Source organism: Tenrec ecaudatus, chromosome 11, assembly GCF_050624435.1.
Source record: "Tenrec ecaudatus isolate mTenEca1 chromosome 11, mTenEca1.hap1, whole genome shotgun sequence".
Classification (NCBI taxonomy): domain Eukaryota; kingdom Metazoa; phylum Chordata; class Mammalia; order Afrosoricida; family Tenrecidae; genus Tenrec; species Tenrec ecaudatus.
In genome coordinates this window covers 87,187,615-87,209,309 of record NC_134540.1, presented here as the reverse complement: position 1 = coordinate 87,209,309, position 21,695 = coordinate 87,187,615, and the positions used below count along the sequence as shown (strand labels likewise).

At 52.5% G+C, this 21,695-nt stretch overlaps 1 protein-coding gene across 2 annotated transcripts in view; it reads left to right on the top strand.

Moving 5' to 3' along the window:
- MCF2L (MCF.2 cell line derived transforming sequence like) overlaps nt 1-21,695 on the top strand; it is a 48,824-nt gene that overhangs the window by 17,756 nt on the left and 9,373 nt on the right. For both annotated transcript variants that reach the window (XM_075563405.1, XM_075563404.1), the window contains 11 exons: nt 738-853; nt 2,910-2,979; nt 4,990-5,082; nt 5,408-5,500; nt 7,551-7,676; nt 8,728-8,949; nt 9,203-9,295; nt 11,163-11,241; nt 11,417-11,483; nt 12,141-12,259; nt 18,613-18,731. In XM_075563405.1, coding sequence (XP_075419520.1) covers nt 738-853; nt 2,910-2,979; nt 4,990-5,082; nt 5,408-5,500; nt 7,551-7,676; nt 8,728-8,949; nt 9,203-9,295; nt 11,163-11,241; nt 11,417-11,483; nt 12,141-12,259; nt 18,613-18,731 — 1,197 coding nt within the window. The remainder of the gene's footprint in view (nt 1-737; nt 854-2,909; nt 2,980-4,989; nt 5,083-5,407; nt 5,501-7,550; nt 7,677-8,727; nt 8,950-9,202; nt 9,296-11,162; nt 11,242-11,416; nt 11,484-12,140; nt 12,260-18,612; nt 18,732-21,695) is intronic.

The following is a 21,695-nucleotide window of genomic DNA, read 5'->3' as shown; positions in this document are numbered from 1 at the left end:
GCGTCTAGCAATGAGCACGTTAACCATGTGTGCCACCAGGATGCTCCAACCCGCTCCAGTCACCACAAAGCCGGCTCCTGCTGCAGGGCAATGGGCTCATTGTCATGTGGCCTGTGGCTCGGTGCCAGCTGCAGTTCAGAATCCCCTGGCCTGACCTCTTTTTTTATTTAATCATTTTATTGGGGGCTCGTACAACTCTTACCACAATCCATCTATCCACCCATTGTGTCCAGCACATTGGTACATTTGTTACCATCATCATTTTCAAAACATTGTCTTTCTACTTGAGCCCTTGGTATCAGCTAATTTCCTTCCTCCTTCCCCCACCCTCCCTCTCTCACAAACCCTTGATAATTTAAAAAATTACTATTACTTTTTCATGTCTTACACTGACTGCTGTCTCCGTTTACCCACTTTTCTGTTGTCCATCCCCCTGGAAGGGGGTTATAAGTAGATCATTGTGATTGGTTCCCCCTTTCTCCTCCCACCTTCCCCTTCCCCTCCTGGTATCGCTACTCTCATTATTGGTCCTGAGGGGTTTATCTGTCCTGGATTCCCTGTGTTTCTAGTTCTTGTCTGTACCTGTGTACATGCTCTGTTCTAGCTGGATTTGTAAGGTGGAATTGGGGTCATGATAGTGGGGGCAGGGGAGAAGCATTAAAGAACTAGAGGAAAGTTGTATGTTTCATCCGTGCTGTGCTTCACCCTGACTGGCTTGACCTCTTCTGCCTTCACAGGGTTATGCTGCGGAGATGGATAACCCTTTAATGATGCATCTTATTTCAACCAGCCTTCAGAAAAAGAAAGATGTCTTGTTTGGAAATATGGAAGAGATCTATCACTTTCATAACAGGTGAGGGACCCTTCAGCTTTCTCTCTCTCTCTCTCTCTCTCTCTCACCCACCCACCCAGTGATCTCACTTGCTTTAAAAGTAGGCTGGCTCCAAGGAGCTGGAACTAAAATGGATTCCTAGGCTGGGCTGCACTGGTGGCTCTCCTCAGTCCTCCCTAAGTACATAGTGACCCCGCAGGAAAGCTATGGACACAAGTCACGGAGTCTCGGTGTGGCATTTGCAGAGGACCTTGCCGGAGTGCCGCAGCGGCAGCCCCGCCTTGCCGACTCAGGCCCGGAACTAGCTGAATTATAAATGAGCCTCGCGCTCAGCCTGCATCCTCCCCAGGGCAGAGCTGGGGCCATGCCATACCTTAAGTGCGCCTCTGCCGTGTCAGTACAAGGAGAGAGGGCCAGGCCTGCACCGCGGGGTCTTCCTCCTGGCCTGCTGGGGAAGCAGAAAGTAGCCTGGCCCTGAAATGTGTACATTTGGCACTGTGGACAGGGACTTAGCAGGGCCCCTAGTGTCCCCAGTCCAGGCTCGTCCCCAGGCCCCTCTCCCGAGAGCAGGCAGAGGAGGGTGGGAGTGGTTTGTGTCTTCTCATCACAGGTCTGGGCTGCTTGACTTCTGGGGCTGCTTGGGCTGTGCTCCTCCGGGTGACTGAATTGCTTCCTCTAATAGGGCTGGTGTGTGGGACTCGTGGGAGAGAGATGCGCAGAGCGCGCGGGGAAACACATCCGGGTTCAGCAGATGGCTTTGCTTCCTAGAAAGAAAGCCAACTGCGGGAGTGAGGTCATGCCACACGCCAGCGCCACTGTCCGGAGGATGTGGCACGCCCTACCTTGGGGCCACGGAGCCCAGCCCACCGTGGGAATCAGGGCTCCCCACCCTCTTTGGATGCTTCCAGGGCACTTGGGACTACTCTTTCCTCACACGTTTCTCACTCCGCTGGCTTGCATGTCCCTCACCCCACCCATTTAGGAGGGAAGCGGCCCATCATCAGTTGAGCCCAAACCCAGGCCTCCCTCTCCTCCCGCAGAGGGGTGCAAAGAACCATGGGAGTTGAAATGAGCAGGTGGCCTGCTCCCATAGCATCCTCTTGGCCCCCAGCACTGGGGACTTGACTGAAGACCCAGAGTGCAGAGGCCCCCTAGTGGCTGTAAGATGCGGCGCTGTTGTCAGGGGCAGTTCAATGGTAGACTCACAGCAAACCCAGAGTGACCGCCATTAGGGTTTCCTGGACTGTCATCTTCCTAGGGAGGTGTAGTGGTTATGTGTTGAGCTGCTAGCCATAGGTCAGCAGTTTGAAACCACTAGCCGCTTCGCAGGAGAGAGATGAGGCTTTCTAGCTCAAGATTGACAGGCTGGGAAGCACACAGGGGCCGTTCTCTCCCTCTGTCCTATAGACTCGCTCTGAGTCCGAATGGACTTGAAGATAGTGCGTTTGTTTGTTTGGAAGGGCTGAAGTACAACGTTTCTTGTATTTCCATGGGGCAATGAGTGCTTGTGTTGTTGTTGTTCCTGAAAGGTAGGCCAAACAAGCTTAGGAGCCTCCACATGCTTCTCTCTGACAGCCCGGGCCGGCATGGACACGAGGGCCATTTGCATACGAGGGCCATGTATTAGGCAGACATTTAATTACCCCACTCCTAATGGGTGGCGGAAACTGCTCTGTGGTGAGTCCTCTGATGTTCGCTGGGATGGGTGATTCCAAGGGTGGTCTTTGGCCTGAGGGCCGGATGGTCCCAGCCCTGCCTGTGCCCACGATTTCACTCACTTCCTCATCCTGTGTTTGTGCTGAAGGGCTCTCTGCAAGTTTTCTGTGAACTGCACATGCCCAGAGCGTAAAGGGAAATCCAGATTGGCTTTGGAATTTGTTTGCCTGAGAGTTTTATTAGGATCATGATCGCTTGGGGGGGGGGGGGGAGAGGGGACTGCTGCTTTCTGAAAGCTCGTTGTGGCCACACAAAATCTGCAGACTCTAAGTCTTCTAGCAGAGACTTACTCATCTCTTATTATAGGAGGCGCGTTGTTCAGGTTGGTTTTCCTATAACTACAAACATTTTCTTGGCCTAGAATATTCCTGAGAGAACTGGAAAATTATATCGACTGCCCAGAACTGGTTGGAAGGTGTTTTCTAGAAAGGGTATGTATTTTATTTTTAGTGTCTCTATTCTCATGCCATTGTCCCTAAAATTGTTAAGTAATATTGACATTAAATTCTGTGACAGTTTCCATCCTAACCAACTGAGATTACAAGGTGCAAATGCTTCTCATTTGCTTCGGATGACATCATACTTTTTGGTAATGTCAACAAATGAGAGTTGGTTTTCTTTTTAAGCTCAGTAACCAACTCAAATATATATTTATGTATATATAAAGTCCTTATGTCATATATATGTGTGTAGATATATACATGACACAAGGATTCCATGTATGCTGAAATCATAGAGTGTCATAAGTTTGGATTGCAGGTTTTAGAAAAAGCTGAGCCTTTGTGTCACATTGGTTTGCTCCCCTGATTGGGGCTCCCCTCACTCATGGAGTCCCTTGACCCTCTCTGGGGCCTGTTTCCTCCTCTTTAAAACCGTAGAGCTCCTGCTGCCTTCTGAGGACTGTTGGAAAGAACAGAAAGAGGCTTGTGAAAACATTTACTGGCATTGGGTACCTGTGCTAAGCTGGGTTGCCTAGAGAAGCAAATCCAGAGACTCAAATATGTGTAAGAAAGAGCTTTGTATCAAAGAGTAGTAAGTCCAATACTAGTTCATAAGTCAGATACTAGCCCATCAGTCCCTCCTCAGATTCACGCGGCCACATGCACTGATGCAGAATGCAGGAAAATCAGAGGCCAGTGGGTGAAACGTCTTGTGGATCCAGTGGTGCTGGAAGCATCACAGGGCTCTTGCAGGTCTCGGTGTGGCTCGCCAGCAGGAAGGTGAGGGCAGAGAGAGAAGCCAAACCCGAGAGCCATTTATCTCAGGGGCTCCTCCAAATGAGCTCAACAAGCTGCAGCCAGGTTGAGAGGCTAAACTCCTCCCCTTCACTTTTACATCTTCAGGTTGACACTTAATTCTCTAACTGCTTGCTAACCGCAAGGTCAGTGGTTCAAACCCACCAGCCACTCCCCAGGAGAAATGGGGTTCTGCTGGCATAATGATTCGCAGCCTCAGAAACCCCGTGAATCCAAATGGACTCTGTGGCTTGGAGGTCCCAGTGGGTCCGAATGAGCTTGATGGCAATGGAGCAACCAAGTGACTTCATGAAGTAAATAGCAAGAGCCTGGCTTAGCAAATACCCTGCGGCCTTTACACAGGGCCAGGGAAGAACCTGGCAGTGTAGTTTATTTTAAAGAGACTTCACTTGTTTTCCTCTTTTTCTTTTTGAGCTATTTTCGTTTTGCAGAAAAATCCCGTAGAAAGGACAGGCCCCTCTCCCCCTGCACGCCCTCAAGCCCGTCACTAATGCCTCGCCTTCCCAAGGTCTGTTGTTGGCTATTCACTCATGAGCCGACACTGAGACGTCAGTATTAGCTGACCACAGAGGCGGTTTCCATCGGGGCCCTTGCAAGCCCCAGCTCCACCCCCTCTCCCCACCCCGCCCCCACGTCCCTGTGCGTGCGTGAGAGAGGAGATCTGTGCCCCTTGGGGCTTTCAGGGACTGAGTTTTCTCACGTGCATCAGCAGGCCATTCTTCCCAGGTGCTCAAGCCTCCAGCCTTTCCCACAGCAGCCAGGGCTGTCTCTGCACTAGGTGGGACTCGCTGTACCACAGGCAGTCCCTTTGGGTGGCACAGCCCTCCAGGGTGTTGACAGAGGCATCGTGTGACACAGAACAGTGTCACTGCCCAGAAATGTCCCGAGCACCACCTACTCATCCCTTAGCCCCTGCACGAAATAATAACAGTAACAAGACACGGAAGCTGTAGCTGAGCCTTCATTAGACCCACCTGTGGAGGAAATCGTCCAGGGCAGAACCCATCACCACTCTGCGAGCATCCGATCTAAGGTTCTGGGCCAGGGGCGGCCGGTGCTGCCTCCTTAGAAACCAGGAGAACCCCACCACAGCGCCAGTGCTCTGCAAAGGCACCCGGCAAGCAGGGTGACCTCCCAAGACGTTTTGTAACAAGGCGGGCACTTGTCCCTTCTGTCTCCATCCAGATGGAAGATTTTCAGATTTATGAGAAGTACTGTCAGAACAAGCCCCGATCCGAGAGCCTCTGGAGGCAGTGCTCCGACTGCCCCTTTTTCCAGGTAGGCTTCTGAACCGGTCTTTCGCATGGAAGCCCAGCGCCTGGTCCACGTTTTCCATGAAGCGCAGTGAAAATGGTCTAAAGCAGTGTTGCCCCCTGGGATGGAGTGGGCTGGGGCACTGAGGCGATTCGCTAGGGGCTGCAAACGCACACACCTACGCTTTAGCCTCGGTTACGGGCCCGAGGACAAAGGGTTTCCATTGGTGGATGGGGGTGGGGTGGGCACCAAGTCTTATTTTTTTTTCTTTCTCCTCTGAAAACGGGGTGGTAAGGCAAATAAGTTGGGAACCTCTGATCTAAACTAAAGGCTGTGTCCCTGGTTACAGGAATGCCAGAAGAAATTGGACCACAAGCTGAGCTTGGATTCTTACTTGCTGAAACCTGTTCAGAGAATAACCAAGTATCAATTATTACTCAAGGTAATAAGCGCCACCAAGAGAGGGGACACATGTTGTTCAAACCTAAATTCAGAAGAGAGGGCTCTTCATACACTGAGTCACCCCAGCTCATCTGCTGTCCACCCCTCCCGGCCGTCAGCACTGCCCATTGCCGTATCTGCTGACTGCCCACAGGACTTCCCGTGCTCTCCTTGGGGCCCTGGGCTCCTTTTTACCCCCGGCCTCTGCTTCAAGTGACACCTGCTATGAACCACTGTATCCTATCAGTATCTTCCCCCACCTTCTTCTGCCCAGACCCATCAGGACAAAGGTCATTTGGTGGGAGTTACAGAGACTCTGGCTAGAAGAGTCACAGTAAATAAATTACTGGACTACAGTATCCAAACAAAAACCAGGACCATGAGCTTTGCTCTCGTCTGGTCTGCTTTTGCCTTAACTGGACCTCTTCCCCCTCGTCGTAGTCATTGCTTTGATTGTGCTTTGGCTTCAGAAGAATACTGATAAGCCATAGTTCATCTTCTGTTATTATTTTCCCAATAAATTCTTCAGGATCTTGATCCCATTTGTTTAAAATTTCCATAGAAAGCTCTGGTCTTATGTGCAGCTGATTTAGGTTACCCATCCCGGGGAAAGCTCGCTCAACTTTAATTTTTCAGTCAGAATCGTATAGGCAGAACCAGTTGAGATAAGTATGGCGGTGGCTACTATTTCTGCTGTTAACCCCGTCCCTCTGTAATTGGTCTAAGAACATACCACCCTGAACACGCCCAATCCTGTCAGATCTTAGAATCTGAGCAGGGTCGGGCTTGGACAGGATACTGCCTGGGAATCCTGGGTGCTTTAACCTTTAGGCTATAAGTGATAGGCTTCCAAGGTGCTAGCTGCTCCCATAAAGACTTATAGCCTTGGGAATCCCATCTAAGACCACTGTGAATCAAAATCAACTCAATGGCAGTGGGTTGGGTGTTTCAGGGGCTCTTTAATTAGGGTACGAACACAATTATTCCTCACAACTTGATGAGGATGGTCTGTTCCTGTAGACTTCAAATTCAGTGTCATCTCAACCCTTCTTAAAACGACTTTTCCATTACTGATTTCTCTGGGACATTGTTCTCATAACCTTTTGTAATACATCCATGATTTTACCATTATTTCACCCAAGCTTCACCATAAATTTGGTGTTTGTGACTGGCTTCAATTTTGGCAGAATTGATGTTGTTCTGATAAAGGTTCTTTTCAAACTGATGTCTTATTGAAGATCCGGTTGCAATATGTTATAACAGGCTAGTGCGCGTTTATTTTTGTGCCAAGGTTTTAAAGTCCAAGCACATTTTTTAATACCACTTTATCCATGAACTTTTGAAGACCTGTCATATACTCTGACTGGGCGAATGGATGAATGTGCAGATTGACTGTTTAATGATAAGGTTCTCACCTTGGGGTATTAAACTGGAAAGGTTGAAGCAGCTGGTATATCATGGGGTGGGGGGTCATGAGCACAGGGAGAAATTAGCGTGGATGTTGATAGTCTGAGATGCCCCCCACCCTAACTTTGTCTCTCTGGCCCAAGTCCACATTGCACGTAGATGGATGTCCACCATCCTGACAGTGGGCGAGCTGAGTCACCACATCTGTGTGCTTGGCTCATTTGCCCAAGTTCCTGATTTGCAGCATCCACGCTGTGGAGGAGGAGGAGTTAAGGAGGAGGCGGCTGGTATAGCTTCCTGAGCTGTTCTCAGACCAGCTGACCAACTCCCCTCCCCACACCCACCCCCAGCCAGAGAACCTGCCCCTGTGAGAAAGGGATGTTGGTGTGGGTGTGGGTATGGAGGGATGTCCTTGTACCTTAGAAGCCACACTGTGTTTTAACGACCTGTCTTTAGAACCAGCCAGGGCCGGCATTTCCCAGAAGGCTGGCATCAGAACCTAAGCATTCATGCAGCTGGACAAGAGTAGCAAGTGGTGGTGTGGGGGGAGGGGGCGGGGGGGCAGGGGTTGTCCAGGCCAGCTGGACAGTTTTCAGTGCTGGGTGTGGAAACATGTCTTCCTTGTCACGTCCCCCACCCCTCAGGAAATGCTGAAGTACAGCAAGAACTGTGAGGGGGCCGAGGACCTGCAGGAGGCGCTGAGCTCCATCCTGGGGATCCTCAAAGCCGTCAATGACTCCATGCACTTGATCGCCATCACAGGCTATGATGTAAGTGACGCTGCATTCGGGAGGCACAGCCCGAATCTCCCAGAGGTCTCAGAATGGCAGCCTGTGCTAAGGAGCCTTGCTGTATGGACAGGGGCAAGAGCAGCCAGAGGGACACGGAGAGGGCTGTGCTCCTTGCACTTCGCCACCTGTGCGACTCCCCTGGCATCTTGTTAAAGGGCAGGTCCTGAGGCAGTAGGTCTGCAGTGGGGCCTGCGCTGAACATACTCCCAGAGAGTGCTGAGGCCGGCGTCTGCTAACCAGGAAAAGCGGATGTGCAGAGAGCATCGCCCCTTGGTCTGAAGCCAACCTCACGGCCTCCACCTCAGGACAGTCGGAATTTTGCATCGCATCTTTTAGTGGCGAGGCGGGCTTGCGAGCACCCTCAGTGCTTCATCTGTTCCTCATGGTGGGCTGTCACTTGGGCCAATGGGGTGACAGTCTGCTCTCTTAAGGGCCGCTGGTGGGTGGGTGATGTACAATAAGTGGCAGTACAATTCAGGTTTCCGCTGTCTCCCTTTGACGCCCACAGTGTGGCTTTTTTTTTTATTTGGGGCTCTTACCACAATCCATACCGACACCCATTGTGTCGAGCATTTTTGTACATAGGTTGCCATCATCATTTTCAAGACGTTCTCTTTCAATTTGATTCTTAGTACCAGCTCCTCATTTTTCCCCTCCCTCCCTCCCCCAGGAACCCTTGAGCAATTTTAAATATAGCATATGTCTTTTACTAAGGCTGCTGCTAGTTCCTCTCTTCCTTCACGTTTGCCTGTTCCTCCTTCACCTCACCCCTCCTTCTTCCCCCTTGTCCCCCTCCATGTCCTTCTCCAGTGTTCTCTTGCCCCCTCCCCCTCTCGTGCCCGTCCTCTTCCCCTACAGCCTCAGAACCCCCCAGGGGCAGTTTCACCCTGTGCTGTGGGCCCTGTGGGTCGGCACTGATGCAAAGGCAGGGAGCGGAGCCTTCCTCCTCCCCTTCCTCCTCGGCCCTGGTTCTAATGACTTGCCTCTCCGCCCATCCACCCCACACTCTCCTCCCTGTGTGACCTTCCAGGGCAACCTCAGCGACCTGGGGAAGCTGCTGATGCAGGGCTCCTTCAGCGTCTGGACGGACCACAAGAAGGGCCATGCCAAGGTGAAGGACTTGGCCCGCTTTAAGCCGATGCAGCGGCACCTGTTCCTCCACGAGAAGGCGGTGCTCTTCTGCAAGAAGCGGGAGGAGAACGGGGAGGGCTACGAGAAAGCCCCCTCGTACAGCTACAAGCAGTCCCTCAACGTAAGCACGGGCCATGGGCGGCACCAACGCACCCCTCCAGCCAACCCCCAAGAGCGAAAATGTGGGGCGCATGACTCAGGTTTAGACGCAAATTTAAACCTCCATCGTGAAGTCGTCACTGTCTGGTGTCTGGGTCTAGAAGTTCACAGGTTTGAGACATTCTTAGCCCCCACCACAAAAAGCACGTCTCTCGTGTAACGCAGTGTTTGCAGCGTGCCTCTTAATGCCTCTTCTCCAATCTTGCCTTGGCCAGATGACTGCGGTCGGCATAACCGAGAACATCAAGGGGGACAGTAAGAAATTTGAAATCTGGTACAACGCAAGAGAAGAAGTGTACATCATCCAGGTAGGCGTCACCTGCTTGTCGCCTCTCGGCCACTTAAGGCTTCAGTGGACCCTCGTGAGAAAGGCCATGTGAGGGCTGGTGTGCAGAGGGTGGGGCCTGCAGGAGCTCAGCGGGCCCAGGAGAAAACCCAGGGGAGATGCAAACCCGGGACTTAACTGCGATTAAAATCAAAAACGGACACCAACTAACCAAGCCCCCAGGGCCGTGTGTACCACAAACCCACGAGAACGGAGACACTAACTCCGCCGTATGTGCTGCGCAGTGTCTGGATTCTCCTAGTCAGAAAGCATATCCCCAGGCCCTGCCTCAGGTCCTTTTTTGGTTGATGATAGAGGGGGCAATGTCTATTCAATGTCTATTTAGTGTACCCCCTGGCAAGGCCTATAGTGGCCTTAGTGACCTAGTGGCATAGTGGTTTTACATCGGGCTGCTAACCACAAAGTCAGAAGTTCAAAACCACCGGCAGCTCCATAAGAGAAAGATGAGGCATTCTATTCCATAAAGAATTATAGTCTCGGAAACCACAGGATCAGTTCTACCCTGTCCTACAGGGTTGCTGAGTCAGAATCAGCTCTCCGGCAGTGAGTTTGGTTTAGAGTTATGGCAAGACCCATAGGAGCCCTAGTGGCCTCATGGGGTAGGAGTTGAACTGTTAACTGCTAAGCCAGCAGTTCAAAACCACCAGCTGTTTTCTGCTCCCCTAAAGAGTTACAGTTTGAGAAAGCCACAGGGGCAGTTCGACCCTGTTCTGTAGAGCCACTTTGGGTCAGAATTGACTCAATGGTGATGCCTGAGAACCCTGACCACCCAGCTAATGTTAATTACTTTAAATGTGTGCGTGGTGGGTCACTGTGCTGTGGGTGACTCGTCGGGCTACCAACCACAAGGTCAGCCATTCGGTGGGCAAAAGACGAAGCTGTCTCCTCGTGTCAAGAGTGACTATCTCAGAAGCCCACAGGGGCAGTTCTGTCCTGTCCCACGGAGTCCGTACCAACTTGATGTCAGGGCGGGTTGTCTGTTGCTTTTTTCTCTTTTGGTGTGGGGAGGGAGTCATTTTAATGGCAAGACCCAAGGGTCCTGTCAGTAATTAAGCTAAGCACGGGCAGATCTATCTTTCAGAATTCAAAGTCCATGGAAACCATAGACCTGTCTGCCAGCCCTCTCAGGACGTGGTAGTCCTGGGCAGTCCTACCCCCCCACTACACACCATGGGCCCAGACTGACGGGCCCCACAGCACCAAAATGGGGACAGGGCCCTGTCTCTGGCTCTCATCCCCAGCCTACAGCTCCGAAGTAAGGAATCCAGGAGAGGTGCCAGGAACCTAGTAAAAGCCTGAAGGTGTGAGGCTCGGCATCTTCTGAGCCCCACTGCCTACCTTCTGGTGCGAGGCTCAGACGCTGCAGCCAGAGCAAGGCCAGCTGCTGGGTCTAGGTCCACACATCTGTATTACCCTGTGGTCCAGCACCTGCTGTGGAGAGTCACTTAGAGTTGACTATGAGGTTTACTGGTCAACCCCCCTCCCACCCTCTACCCCCCCAAAAATAAAGGTCAGTGGACTTTCCACAGAAACATACTCACCAGGGCTCCTTTTGAACAGATAGTTTGGTAACTGGCTTTTGAGCGACCCCTGGTGCCAAGAACGAGCCATGCACTGGCCTTTTTCCAGTCCTGCACTTGTCCTCGTAGCCAAGAGTCCACATGGCAAGATGTGTCCACCCATTTCCCCCCCTTTCTTGTTTCTTGCAGTCAGGGGTCGGTTATTAAATGCCCCCGGCTGTCCTGAGATGTCACCAGAGTGAGATTCTAACGCTTATTCCTTAACGATATTTGGGTGCTTACCTACTGGCCTCTCTTTTGTGGGGACAGGCACCAACTCCCGAGATCAAAGCAGCCTGGGTGAACGAAATCCGCAAAGTGCTGACCAGCCAGCTGCAGGCTTGTAGAGGTAAGGACAGTGGGGACGCTTCGTTTCTCTGCGTTTAGGCTCCAGGTGTATTGTGACTTTTGCTGAACGCAGCTGTGATAATGTTACCTCTAAGAGAGCTTAGTGTGTGAGAGTAAAGAAGCCAAAGGCAACGCCTGGGCGGTGAACTGCTGGTTTCTTTGTTCCCTCATGGCAGAAGCCAGTCAGCACAGGGCGCTGGAGCAGTCTCAGAGCTTGCCGCTGCCTGTGTCGTCCAACACCAGGTGAGTGTGACCATACGGGGAAAACGTCACTGCTGGGAAGATTCCACGGTGGGCGGGGGCATCTCCACCTTTCAGCCAGCATGATTGATAACTGTGGGGCTGTTCACAGTACCCCAAAAGGGGGTCCAAGCAAGTGCCCATGAGTAGATGAATGGAGACACAAATCGAGTGCCCATGAGCACATGAATGGAGACACAAACTCTGAGTGTGCCTCCACCTTGGAGGACCCTTGCAAACATACTCGGTGAAAATCCAGTCCACACATAAAATGACCAACACTGTAGGATCCCACTTAGGTGCAATATCCAGGGCAGGCAAAAAACGCACCCCAAGAAACAGGCATGTATTTGTGGTTCCAAGGGCCCGTGGGGTAAGAGGAAATGGGGGTGCTTAGTTGAGGGGCATTGATTTTCTGTTTTGAAATTGTGGTAATGGCTTCACAGCAAAGTGTAAGTAGTTGAGGTCCCCGAATTGTATTCTTACCAAGGTAACAGATCCTCCCCCTACACACACACACGCACACACACACACACACACACGTTTTAGAGAGAGAGAAGTATGCTGTTTTAAGGTCTGAGTAAGGAGCCGTGTTTTGAATAATTAACCTGGTAACGTACTTTTCCCTATCCTTCTTTTTGGTGGTCCTTGGGTCACTAGCCCCTCCAAAGGCAATCCGAAAGCTAGCAAGAAGTCAGAAGAGAGAAAAACGGACCCTCTAAGCCTGGAAGGATATGTGAGCTCAACGTCATTGCCAAAGCCCCCCGAAAAGGGCAAAGGTGGGTGTCTGTTGGAACGGAGCTCTGGGCGTACATAGAGGTGCCGTGATGGTGCTGTTTGAAGCGCACAGCTTCCTGTTAGCCCCAACGAGCATCTGTAAAGAGCCGGCACTTTCTTCTTGTGCGCTGCAGAAGAAGCCATGTCGTGTTGTGGCTGTGGTGGGTGGGGCTGAGGTCGCGCCCCACACAGGGAGTCCCGCCCAGAAAGACCGAATTGAGTCCCGGAATCTGGACGCCAACTGCGACCGCTACCCGACTTCCCTGCTGGGCCCTCCTTGGGCTGGGGGTGGGGTGTCCACACCCCACATGTGTGTGTCTCTCTCTCTTCCTTTGTAGATGACACAGTCACTAGTTCTACCTCAGAGAGCTCGGCGCTTTCCAAAAAGCGCTTTACCCTGCAGGGCTTTGCTAACCTCAAAGGTCAGAAAGGTAACAAGGCACACACTACCCCGTCCCGCGAAGCATCCATCGCTGTGCCCTGTCTGTGCTCCATCTGTGTGGTGGCCATTCATGGGTGTGGGTTCCTCCTTCATCGCTGCAGTGGGGCCTGTGTGCGTGAGTTCCCACCGAATCACCGATGGCTGGGCGCGCGGGGAGGCATGCCGTGAGCGACCAGATTTAAAATGTCCGTTTCTCCATGAGCTTTTCGAAACCCGTTGCGTCAAAGCGACCCTTTGGGGAAGCACACCCTCTCCAAAAGAGCAAGCCGGGCATGTCCGATGAAGACTGGAGTGGCCGGCTGACCTGGTGGCCTTCCCTGCGCCCCGCTGGCCTTCCCTCCTCCCGTTCCCACCCAGCCGTCGTGACAGTTTTTCTGCCAGGGTGGTGAGGGCTGCCAGGGTGGATGTGCCTAGCTGGGCAAGTGACCAGAGCTGATAAAGGATCCCTTTAGGGCACAGGTTCCCAAAGACCTACCCCCTTTGCAGAACAGGAAAAAAAGTATATTGAGTCCCACCTCCCCCTCCCAGTCAGATAAAAACTGGTCTGCAGCCCAGGAGCCCCAGTGGAGGAAGGTTACATGGTCGGCTGCTAGCTGCAAGGCTGGCAGATGGAGACCACCGGCTACTCTGAGGGAGGAAGAAGATGGGCCTTTCCACTCCCAGAAAGCATTACCATCTCGAAAACCCACAGGGACAGTTCTACCCTGTCCTCTGGGGTCGCTGTGAGTGGGCATTAACTTGATGACAGTGGGTTGGGTCAGGTCTGGTCCTATAGCGCACGGAGGGAGGCCTGATGGTGTAGTAGGTATGCCTTGGGCAGCCAGCCTCCGGGTGAGCAGTTTGAAACCACTAGCCACTCCGAGGGAGAAGGAGGAGTCTTCCTACTCCTGTAAAGAGTTACAGTCTCAGAACCCCACCGGGGCAGCTCTCCCCGTCCGGAGAAGCCCCTGTTAGTCAGCATGGACTGATGGCCATGAACTGTTGCCTTGCTGGCTCTGCCCAGCAGCCCCTAGGGGGCGGTCTGGCTCACACTGGGGAAGACCCTTTAGTTAGTGCCAGTGAGAACGCACTCCCTGGTGAAGCAACCCTGACGTCCCAGCCTTCCGATGCGCAAAGCCAAGGTTGTCCAAGGTTCTTTTGATGAGTCCAAATAGTTTGTTGTCTCCCCACCTGCCGCCGCCCGTTTATAAACTGTAGATCAATTTGCCTCTTGCTGAGCGAAGAGGGAGGGCAGCAAGACAGGGTGACAAAACTAACAAAAGGACGGAGACCGCAAAGCTGAGAGCATGCCTAGAGTTGGCCCCACCCTGTGCCCCTGTGGGTGTGCACCCGCCGCAGGGCCCGTCTCAGGCCAGCATGAGCTCCGAGGTGCCTCGCACGGAACCCCCCGCCCCTCTGCGCATTTCCTCACTCTGTCTCTCCTCTGTTCTGTCTCCCTCCTCCTCCTGCAGCTTCTCCTACCAGTCCCGACAAAAAAGCTAAGCGGCACGAAGTAAAGAGCGACCCGACTCCTTTTGGTTTAAGAGGTAGAACGCACCCACCTTCTGATGGCGGCGGCCCGCCCACGGCCCAGTCAGGAACGCTCACGGGCTGGCCTCTACCAGCCCTCCGAGTCCCACTCGGCAGCCTGGGCTGAGCGCCAGTGCGATGAAGGTCTTCATGCTTCTCAGTGTCTGTCCCTTCTCCGGCCAGAGTCACCCGGCTCCTTCAGAACGGCTGCCCAGGGGTAGCTCTGGGCACAGCTGGTTGCTCTTGGCATCTGGTCAGCAGTTGGCTTGGTTTGGGTTTTATTTTGTACATAGTATCGCGTACACACCCTGCCTCGCCCGCCCCCCCTCCCCCAGCGGCAGGCCCATCCCTGCTCCTCCCACCCCCCATGCCCCAACCTCCTGCTTCACCATTTTGGAGCCATATTTTGAGAGACTGTTAGTATCATTATCCAGCACTTTCCCCGTTTCTGCACGGAACGTTCACGGACGCTGCTTCTATCCTTCCGATCGTGCAACCCTGCCCACCCTCCTCCCCCAGGCCCTTCCTCCCTCGTGAGCATCAGGATTCCGACCTCTAACATTTCAAGTTGCTCTTGCCAGTTTGAGCCCTTATACACAGACTGAAGAGAGCACACTGCGTAAGGCAGCCATTCACATTCTTAAGACAAACTTGTGTTTGGTGCCAGCTGCTCATTTTACAGAGAAGTCAGCCCAGCTCAGACGGCCAGATGCACGCGGGCTTGATACTGGATCTTACACCTTCCTATTTGTGTTCAGCTCATAGTCAAAGGACACCCAAAGTTGTCCCTGGCATAGGTTGGGGGTACGGAGCCCTGGTGGCAGAGCAGGTTCTTGATGGGGCTGCTACCCACAAGGTCAGCAGTTTGAACCCACCCGTGGCTCCAAGGGAGAAACATGACGTTTTCAGTTTCTCCAAAGATTGACGGCCTGAGAAATCCAAAGGGGGCCGCTCTGCTTGGTCCCACAGAGGCCCTCTGCAGTTGGAGCCCACTAGCTGGCAGCGGGGTGGGTTTTGAGGTGATTTGAGGTTGAAGGTCTCAAGTTCACAGAAGTTCACGTTCAGACTCTTCCTGAGTTGCCCAAACACCTATGAAGAGTTGCACAGAGATCCCCTGTCTTTCTCTGAGCCCACCTACCCTCTTAGAGGACACTCCTGGCTCACTCAAGACTCCGCACTCCTGGCCCCAAGGAGTTGGATGAGCAGCCTCTTTGCTGCTCGCCTGCACAAAGTGCAGAGGTGGAAAAGTTCCAGCAGCCCCCCTGCCCCTGAATAATGGGTGCAGCGCCTAGTTTCCTGCCATTGCACCCCTGTAGCCGGGGGGTGAAGCATGTGTGACATCCGTTGCCTCCTATCAAAATGTAAGGTATATTTTTGCTCGTTAAACATTCTCCAAAGGCAGTTAGTGGCGCCAAGGGATAACTGGAAGCGGTGCTGTGTCGGGAATGTGGCCCTTGTACCAGACTTACCGGTGGCCCAGACCCTAGTTCCAGGGCTTTTTTACCGCGGGATGTCGTCCCCTCTGTTTCCAGACAACCTGGAAACCTGAAGACAGAGAGAAACGTTGTGCGTAAAGCCCTGAGCCCAACCAGCACCTAGGAGCAAGCTGTCAAACAGCACCACCACCACCTGTGCTATCATTAGCAAAAAACGAGCGGCCTCATTAGCATAAACAAAAGCAGTGCCATCGTTGTCCGCCGTCTGTCCCAGATGACGATGAGCCCCTGGCCCTGGAAGGCTGGGGCGACTGCAGTTGCTCAGCCGCCTCCTGAAAAGCCCTCTCAGCGGGGTGCTGTACCTGCTTGGCGATGCCAAGAAATCTTCCCAGGAAATAGAAGTGGCTGTAGTCACTATCACCTTGGCCTCCTGTAAAATGTCCCCTAAAATCATAAAAAGGATTCCTGGTGGTGGTGTCATTAGTGGGTTATGCATGGGGCTGCTTATCACAAGGTCAGCAGTCCAAAACCACCAGCTGCCCTAAGAGAAAGCTGAGGCTTTCTACTCCCGTGAGGAATTAAAATCTGGGAAACCCACAGGGGCAGCTCTACCCTACCCTGGAGCATCGGAATCCCCTCGATGGCAGTTCAGGGAGCATGCTGAAGGAGGTGTGGAGTAGTCAAACCTCGTTTCCAGTTCCACTTCCATTCCATTGCCTTGTTCTGGGTTATGGCCGTCGACAGGGTTAGCTCAGCATTAGCCTGCTCACCCTCTGTATTACAGTGCTGGAGGACAGTGACCCTGAATGAGAGAAATGCTGCCCTTGGTCTAGAAGCCATTGTCCCTGGAGGTGCCTGGGAGCAGATTTGTTGGAGGTTTACCAGCCCACGGTTCTTCAAACACTTTCCTAGGAAGACTTTCGGAGGCAATGCTTTCTTCCCTAGCCTCAGCAGCTCATCAGATAGAAAGGCTGTTTGTAAACCCATTTTCGGTTCCTTTTTTTCCCCCAGAAGCGCCACGTAAATGCTTCAGGACAAGCAGGGTGATGGGCTGGAACAAGGAGAAGAATCTTCTAGACCCCCCAGCACGGGGTCCCGTGATCAGGCCCCAACTCCACCCTCTAACCCGACCCCCCCCCCCACCCGAATGATGCCCTTATTTAGCTTCTCACACTTCACATGTCCCCACCACAGGCAGCCCAGAGGAAATTTGTAGCTTTAAAAAGAAAAAAGCCAAACCCTGAGGTTCCCAAATGGTTGCACAGACGCATCTGCTAATGCCACGGAGCAGGGCCGAGTGGCTCAGCACCTCACACCGGGTCCCCGCAGCCCTGCTCCCGGGCTCTCCAAGGCCCCCTGGCCCCTGCTCTGGGTGCAGTGAAGCCTGGGCCTGCTGCTCCGAGGGTGCAAGTGCTGCAGGCGCCCTGGGCTCCAGGCCCCGAGAAACTCACTGCTCCTCTGCCTGGCCCCAGGCTCTGCTGGCTCCAGGGGACCTCTTTGCTCACAACTCCCTTTCTGTCTTTTCCAGACCAGAGCTGGCTTTCAAACTCCTCCCTCCAGCTTGCCTCCTTGCCAGCCTTCCAATCCACTGGCAGGCTACCTCTCGACAGGCTCCCCAACTTAATAAAGTGGGGAGTGGGGTCTGTTTATGCACTGTTGGCATACCTTCACATAGCTAGCACCCCTGCTCCGCGGGGGCAAGCCTGCTGCCAGCTGCTCCAGGCAGCTAGAATGGGATGTGCCAACACTGGCCTGTCCAGATATGCCTGTTTCTGGTTCAAAATGGCCCGGGGGGTGGGGGTGGGCCCTGTAGATGACTGAGACCACACCTCCAGAGTTTAACCTCGGTGTGTTGCCCCAGGACCGCATTTCTTGTTCCAATTCAGCATGACGACAGAGAAGTTTTCTAGCTAGTGGTGCTGAGGTTTTGTCCTTATTTCGTTGGCCACTGTTTTGAGTCCAGAAGGCAGTTTTATTTCCCCTTAGTGTTACGCTGCTAAGGGTCAGCCGTTTGAAACCCCAAGCAGCTCCAAGAAAGAAAGTTGAGGCTTTCTACTCCATTCAAGAGTAACAGTCTCAGCTCTACCCTGTCTACAGGGTCACTGTGAGTTGGAATCCACTCGATGGCAGGGAGTTTGGGTTTGGTTTGGGTTTCCTTTGGTCTTTCCTCTTGGCTAGCCCAGTGGAGGTAGTTGTGAGGGCTGGCTGTGTGAGCTCGACTGCCCAGGTTTGAATCCCAGCTTTGCCACTGCCTGCCTGTGTGACCTGAGACCTGTCATCTAACATCTGTGTGCCTCGGCTTCCTCATCTATGAAATAGGTATTCCCAGGCCTGTCTGCCCCTCACACAAGTCTAGTGCTTAGAACTGGCTTACACGTGCGCTCGAGGGACACTCACTGTGGCGAGTAGCCGCAGCTTCACCTGACACAGTTCAGATCTGTGTGAAGACAACAAGCATGTCTTCCAGAGCTGCCTTCTCTGGGCACGGGTGTTTACTGCAGAGCTGGGACATAGGCAGGGGGAAGGGGTCTTCAGTTCAGTGTCACTGGGAGGTTCCGCATTTCCTCAGACACAGGCTGACAATGTTCCCGCCTGCATTGCTTTCCTGTTTCTGGGGGACAGTGCTAGGTTGGCCTCCTGCGGAGCCGAGATGCAGGCAGGGCTATGGAGGGCCAGGAAGGCACTGCCTTCCATTGGGTTGCCTGAGCAAAGGCTGCCAATGCTTCTCTGCCCTGCCGGGCGAGGATGGATTTGACCATTGAAGGCAGGCGTTTTGAAAGTATAAAGTCGTGTTCCTGGCAGCCAGGTAGCATGTCCCACACAGTGGCAGGCTCTCCTAGGGACCATGTAGTGACACATTGAAGGGACATCTGTGGGGAGTTAGGTAAGCCACACCTGGCACAGGCCACTCTTTCAGACAGGTACTGCCATCCCTGGGAGAGATCTTCACGGGGTCTGTTCCTCTCAGGTTGGAGCAAAACGTCTCACTCCCTGGAGGCCTCAGAAGACAACGACGGCTGGTCCAGTGCAGAGGAGCCGATTAATTCATCGGATGCTGAGGAAGAAGGAGCAGGCCCCAACAGACTGGTAACTTTGTCGTCTCTGGCCACGGTCACTCTTGGAGGGTGGGGCGTGCTGGTGTTCCCCAGAATGGTCTCAGTCGCGATCCTCTCCGGTTGCTCACAGCATTGCAGAGCTCCCAGGGCTCAGAGATGTCTTTCCTCTGTGTCCTTGGCTTACCCGTCAGTGTCCAGAGCTTCTAGCCTGGATGACGAGGCCCGCCCCCAGCCTCTCTGAGTTGTCCTCAAATTGACTCTGGCTCATGGAGGCCCATGAACAACCAAAGGCAACATAGCCCGGTCCTCGTGGTTGGGAGGCTCATGCCCATACATGCAGCAACCCACAGGATCAAGAACTGTACATCTCACAGAATCAGAATCCCCCACCTCTCTCTCACCCTCAGAGTGGCGGGTGGGCTCAATCCACCAATCTTTTGATTAGCTGCCCAATGCTCAGCCACACTGCAACACCAGAATTCCCTCATGTCACTTACAGGGAGTTAGGAACAGAAACAGAAGATTAGCTGGTTCGGGGAGGCAACAGTCAGTTAGAGGCCCTTCAGACTGTTTGAAGTGAATTGGCCTCTTGTCATCCCCTTCCCTTGACTTCTCAGTAAAACAGTTTCTCTAGAAGTCCCCTGTCTGAGCTTCCCATGTGCACGCAAGCCTGTTAGCAAGTCAGCAGTACAATGCTTGCTGCCAAGTCAGCCACCTGCTCCTTCGATTCCCACACATAGTTCCTCGTGCACACCCACCACTTGCGCACCATCCATGGAGGCCTGCGTGGTGTCATGATGCTAAGTAGGTTTTCCTGAAGCTTCTAGGCTGAGGCAGACTAGGAAGAAAGACCTGGCGGGCTCATGAGGACATTGTGGATTTCAAGAGCCCCATCTGGAGCTGATGGTATGGTCAGCCCAGGGCCAGGGAGCTGTTCCGTGGCATTGTGCGTGGGGCCCAGAAGACAGGACCCAAACCGCGGGCCACTCATTCCATGTGAGTAGGAGCCACAGCCTGAAGAGCTAGCATTCCGAGAAGGTCTGTCAGACCCGCAAGAAGCAGCCAAAAGTCTCCCAGCCCAGTGTGAAGAGAGTGAGGAGGACCATGCACATGGAGGGAGGAACCTTACGATGACCTGTCTGGCTTCAGGACAACAGCCAGGATTCACAGATGAAGGGGACCCATGGTGTGAGATGCAGAGACTGACTCAGGACCGAGAGGAGCAGCCTAGAAATTGATTTGATCCGTCAGGCAGGAAAGGAAATTGGGTCAGGCAGCAGACCCCCGCAGCCCCAGAAGGAATGTGGGGTTTGCTCTCGGTGTCACAGGGGTAGTATGACCCCACCCCCTTATTTGTAATGAAGACCCTGGCTGCTGTGGCCTGTCGAGGATGGCTGCAGGCTCATCTTATTAAGAGGTCACGGTGGCCTCATGAACCTGAAGGGGCACTTCCTGCTGAAGGCCACAGTCCACCCGCACTTACAGTGACTGTTAGCACCGCCCTGGGGCTCCATAGAGTTATAGAGCTCTTCTAAGTATGTGGGAGTCCCAGTGGCATAGTGGGTTACATAATGGACTGCTAACAGTAAGGTCGGCAGTTCAAACCCACCAGCCGCTCCTTGGGAGAAAGATGAGACCATCTGCTCCCATAAAGATTCACAGTCAAAGTGATTTAGCTGTGGACGTGTATGTGAGCATGATATCAAGAAAACGACTTTTTAAAAAGCGTGATGTATGGTTACTACGGGTGAAATAGGAATAGTTTTTGCTTAGGAGGCATTAACTTTATGTTACTGATGGTGGGATAACATCCACCATTTGGGAAAGGTTATCAATAACGGTTGAACAATACAAAGGATATAATTCATGGCACTGAATTACACATGTAGAGGTTGTTGAATTGGAGACTGTTTTGTTGTGTTTATCTTTGCCAAAATCAAAAAGTAATAATTACACAAATAACAGTGAGTACAAGGAAGAAGAAAATGTTATGGAATTGATGTGGTCATGATTGTACTGTGAAATCCAGCCCCAGTCAAACATGTCCTTAGGAGCGACATGTACAATTAAAGAAATAGGGAGACAGAAAAGATGGGCCTAAGTGTCTCATCTTCGATGCCCAAAGCAGAAGAGAGTGGGTTTACTCAACAGTGAGTTTAGAGAGTTGCTGGCCCGCAGGCCTCCAGGAGGCACCCGCCCATAGAATGGGCAGTGTGTGAATCGTGGACATCCTGAGCTCCGTAGGAGAACACTTCATAAGTATTGAACATTTCAGAGACAAAAGGAGGCGTAGGGACAAAAGGAATATGACTGTTCTTAAAGAGAGACATCCTTAACTTCATGGGGAGGAGCCAGGTGCCTATAGGAGACGGCTTTAGATGAGCATGTTGATGGATGCAGCAGTGGAGAATCTCTCTGGAGGCTATGCCCTTTATTATCTCAGGACAGTGGAGGTCTTCCAGGCCCTGTGGTCACGAGGGTAGAGATCCGGAGGCTTGCACTTTCATCCAGGTTCTCAGTTTCCCACAATTCCCACTTTTGATTTAGGAACATTTTGGAACAATAGAATGGGAGCAAATATTTCTGTTTTCTGAGCAGAGGTCTCACAAGTGTTGAAGGGTTGAGAAAAGGGTCCCCAGTAGGCTGCTAGGCCATGACTGTAACTGTAACATGTAGAGGCTCTTTCAAGTGGCTTTGGGGGAAGGAGATTTTATTAATGATCCATGGAGTGATAGGGAACTATCCATGGATTCCAGGTTTTGGGAACTCCCACAGTTCCCTGGACAGTCATGGCAATCTAGTTTCCCACAAAATTTAGCCAGCACTATTTAAAAACCTGTAGAAAATTCAAAAGGTGTTTTTTTAATCTGAGCTGGGATATAAGATATAGTTATGATTGATAGAGCATACCCACTCAGTTCTGGACAGCCATGTCAGCCTTTGGCAATTGGCTGAGCAATTTATCCCCAACAAGGTTACATGGCCCTTATTGCCT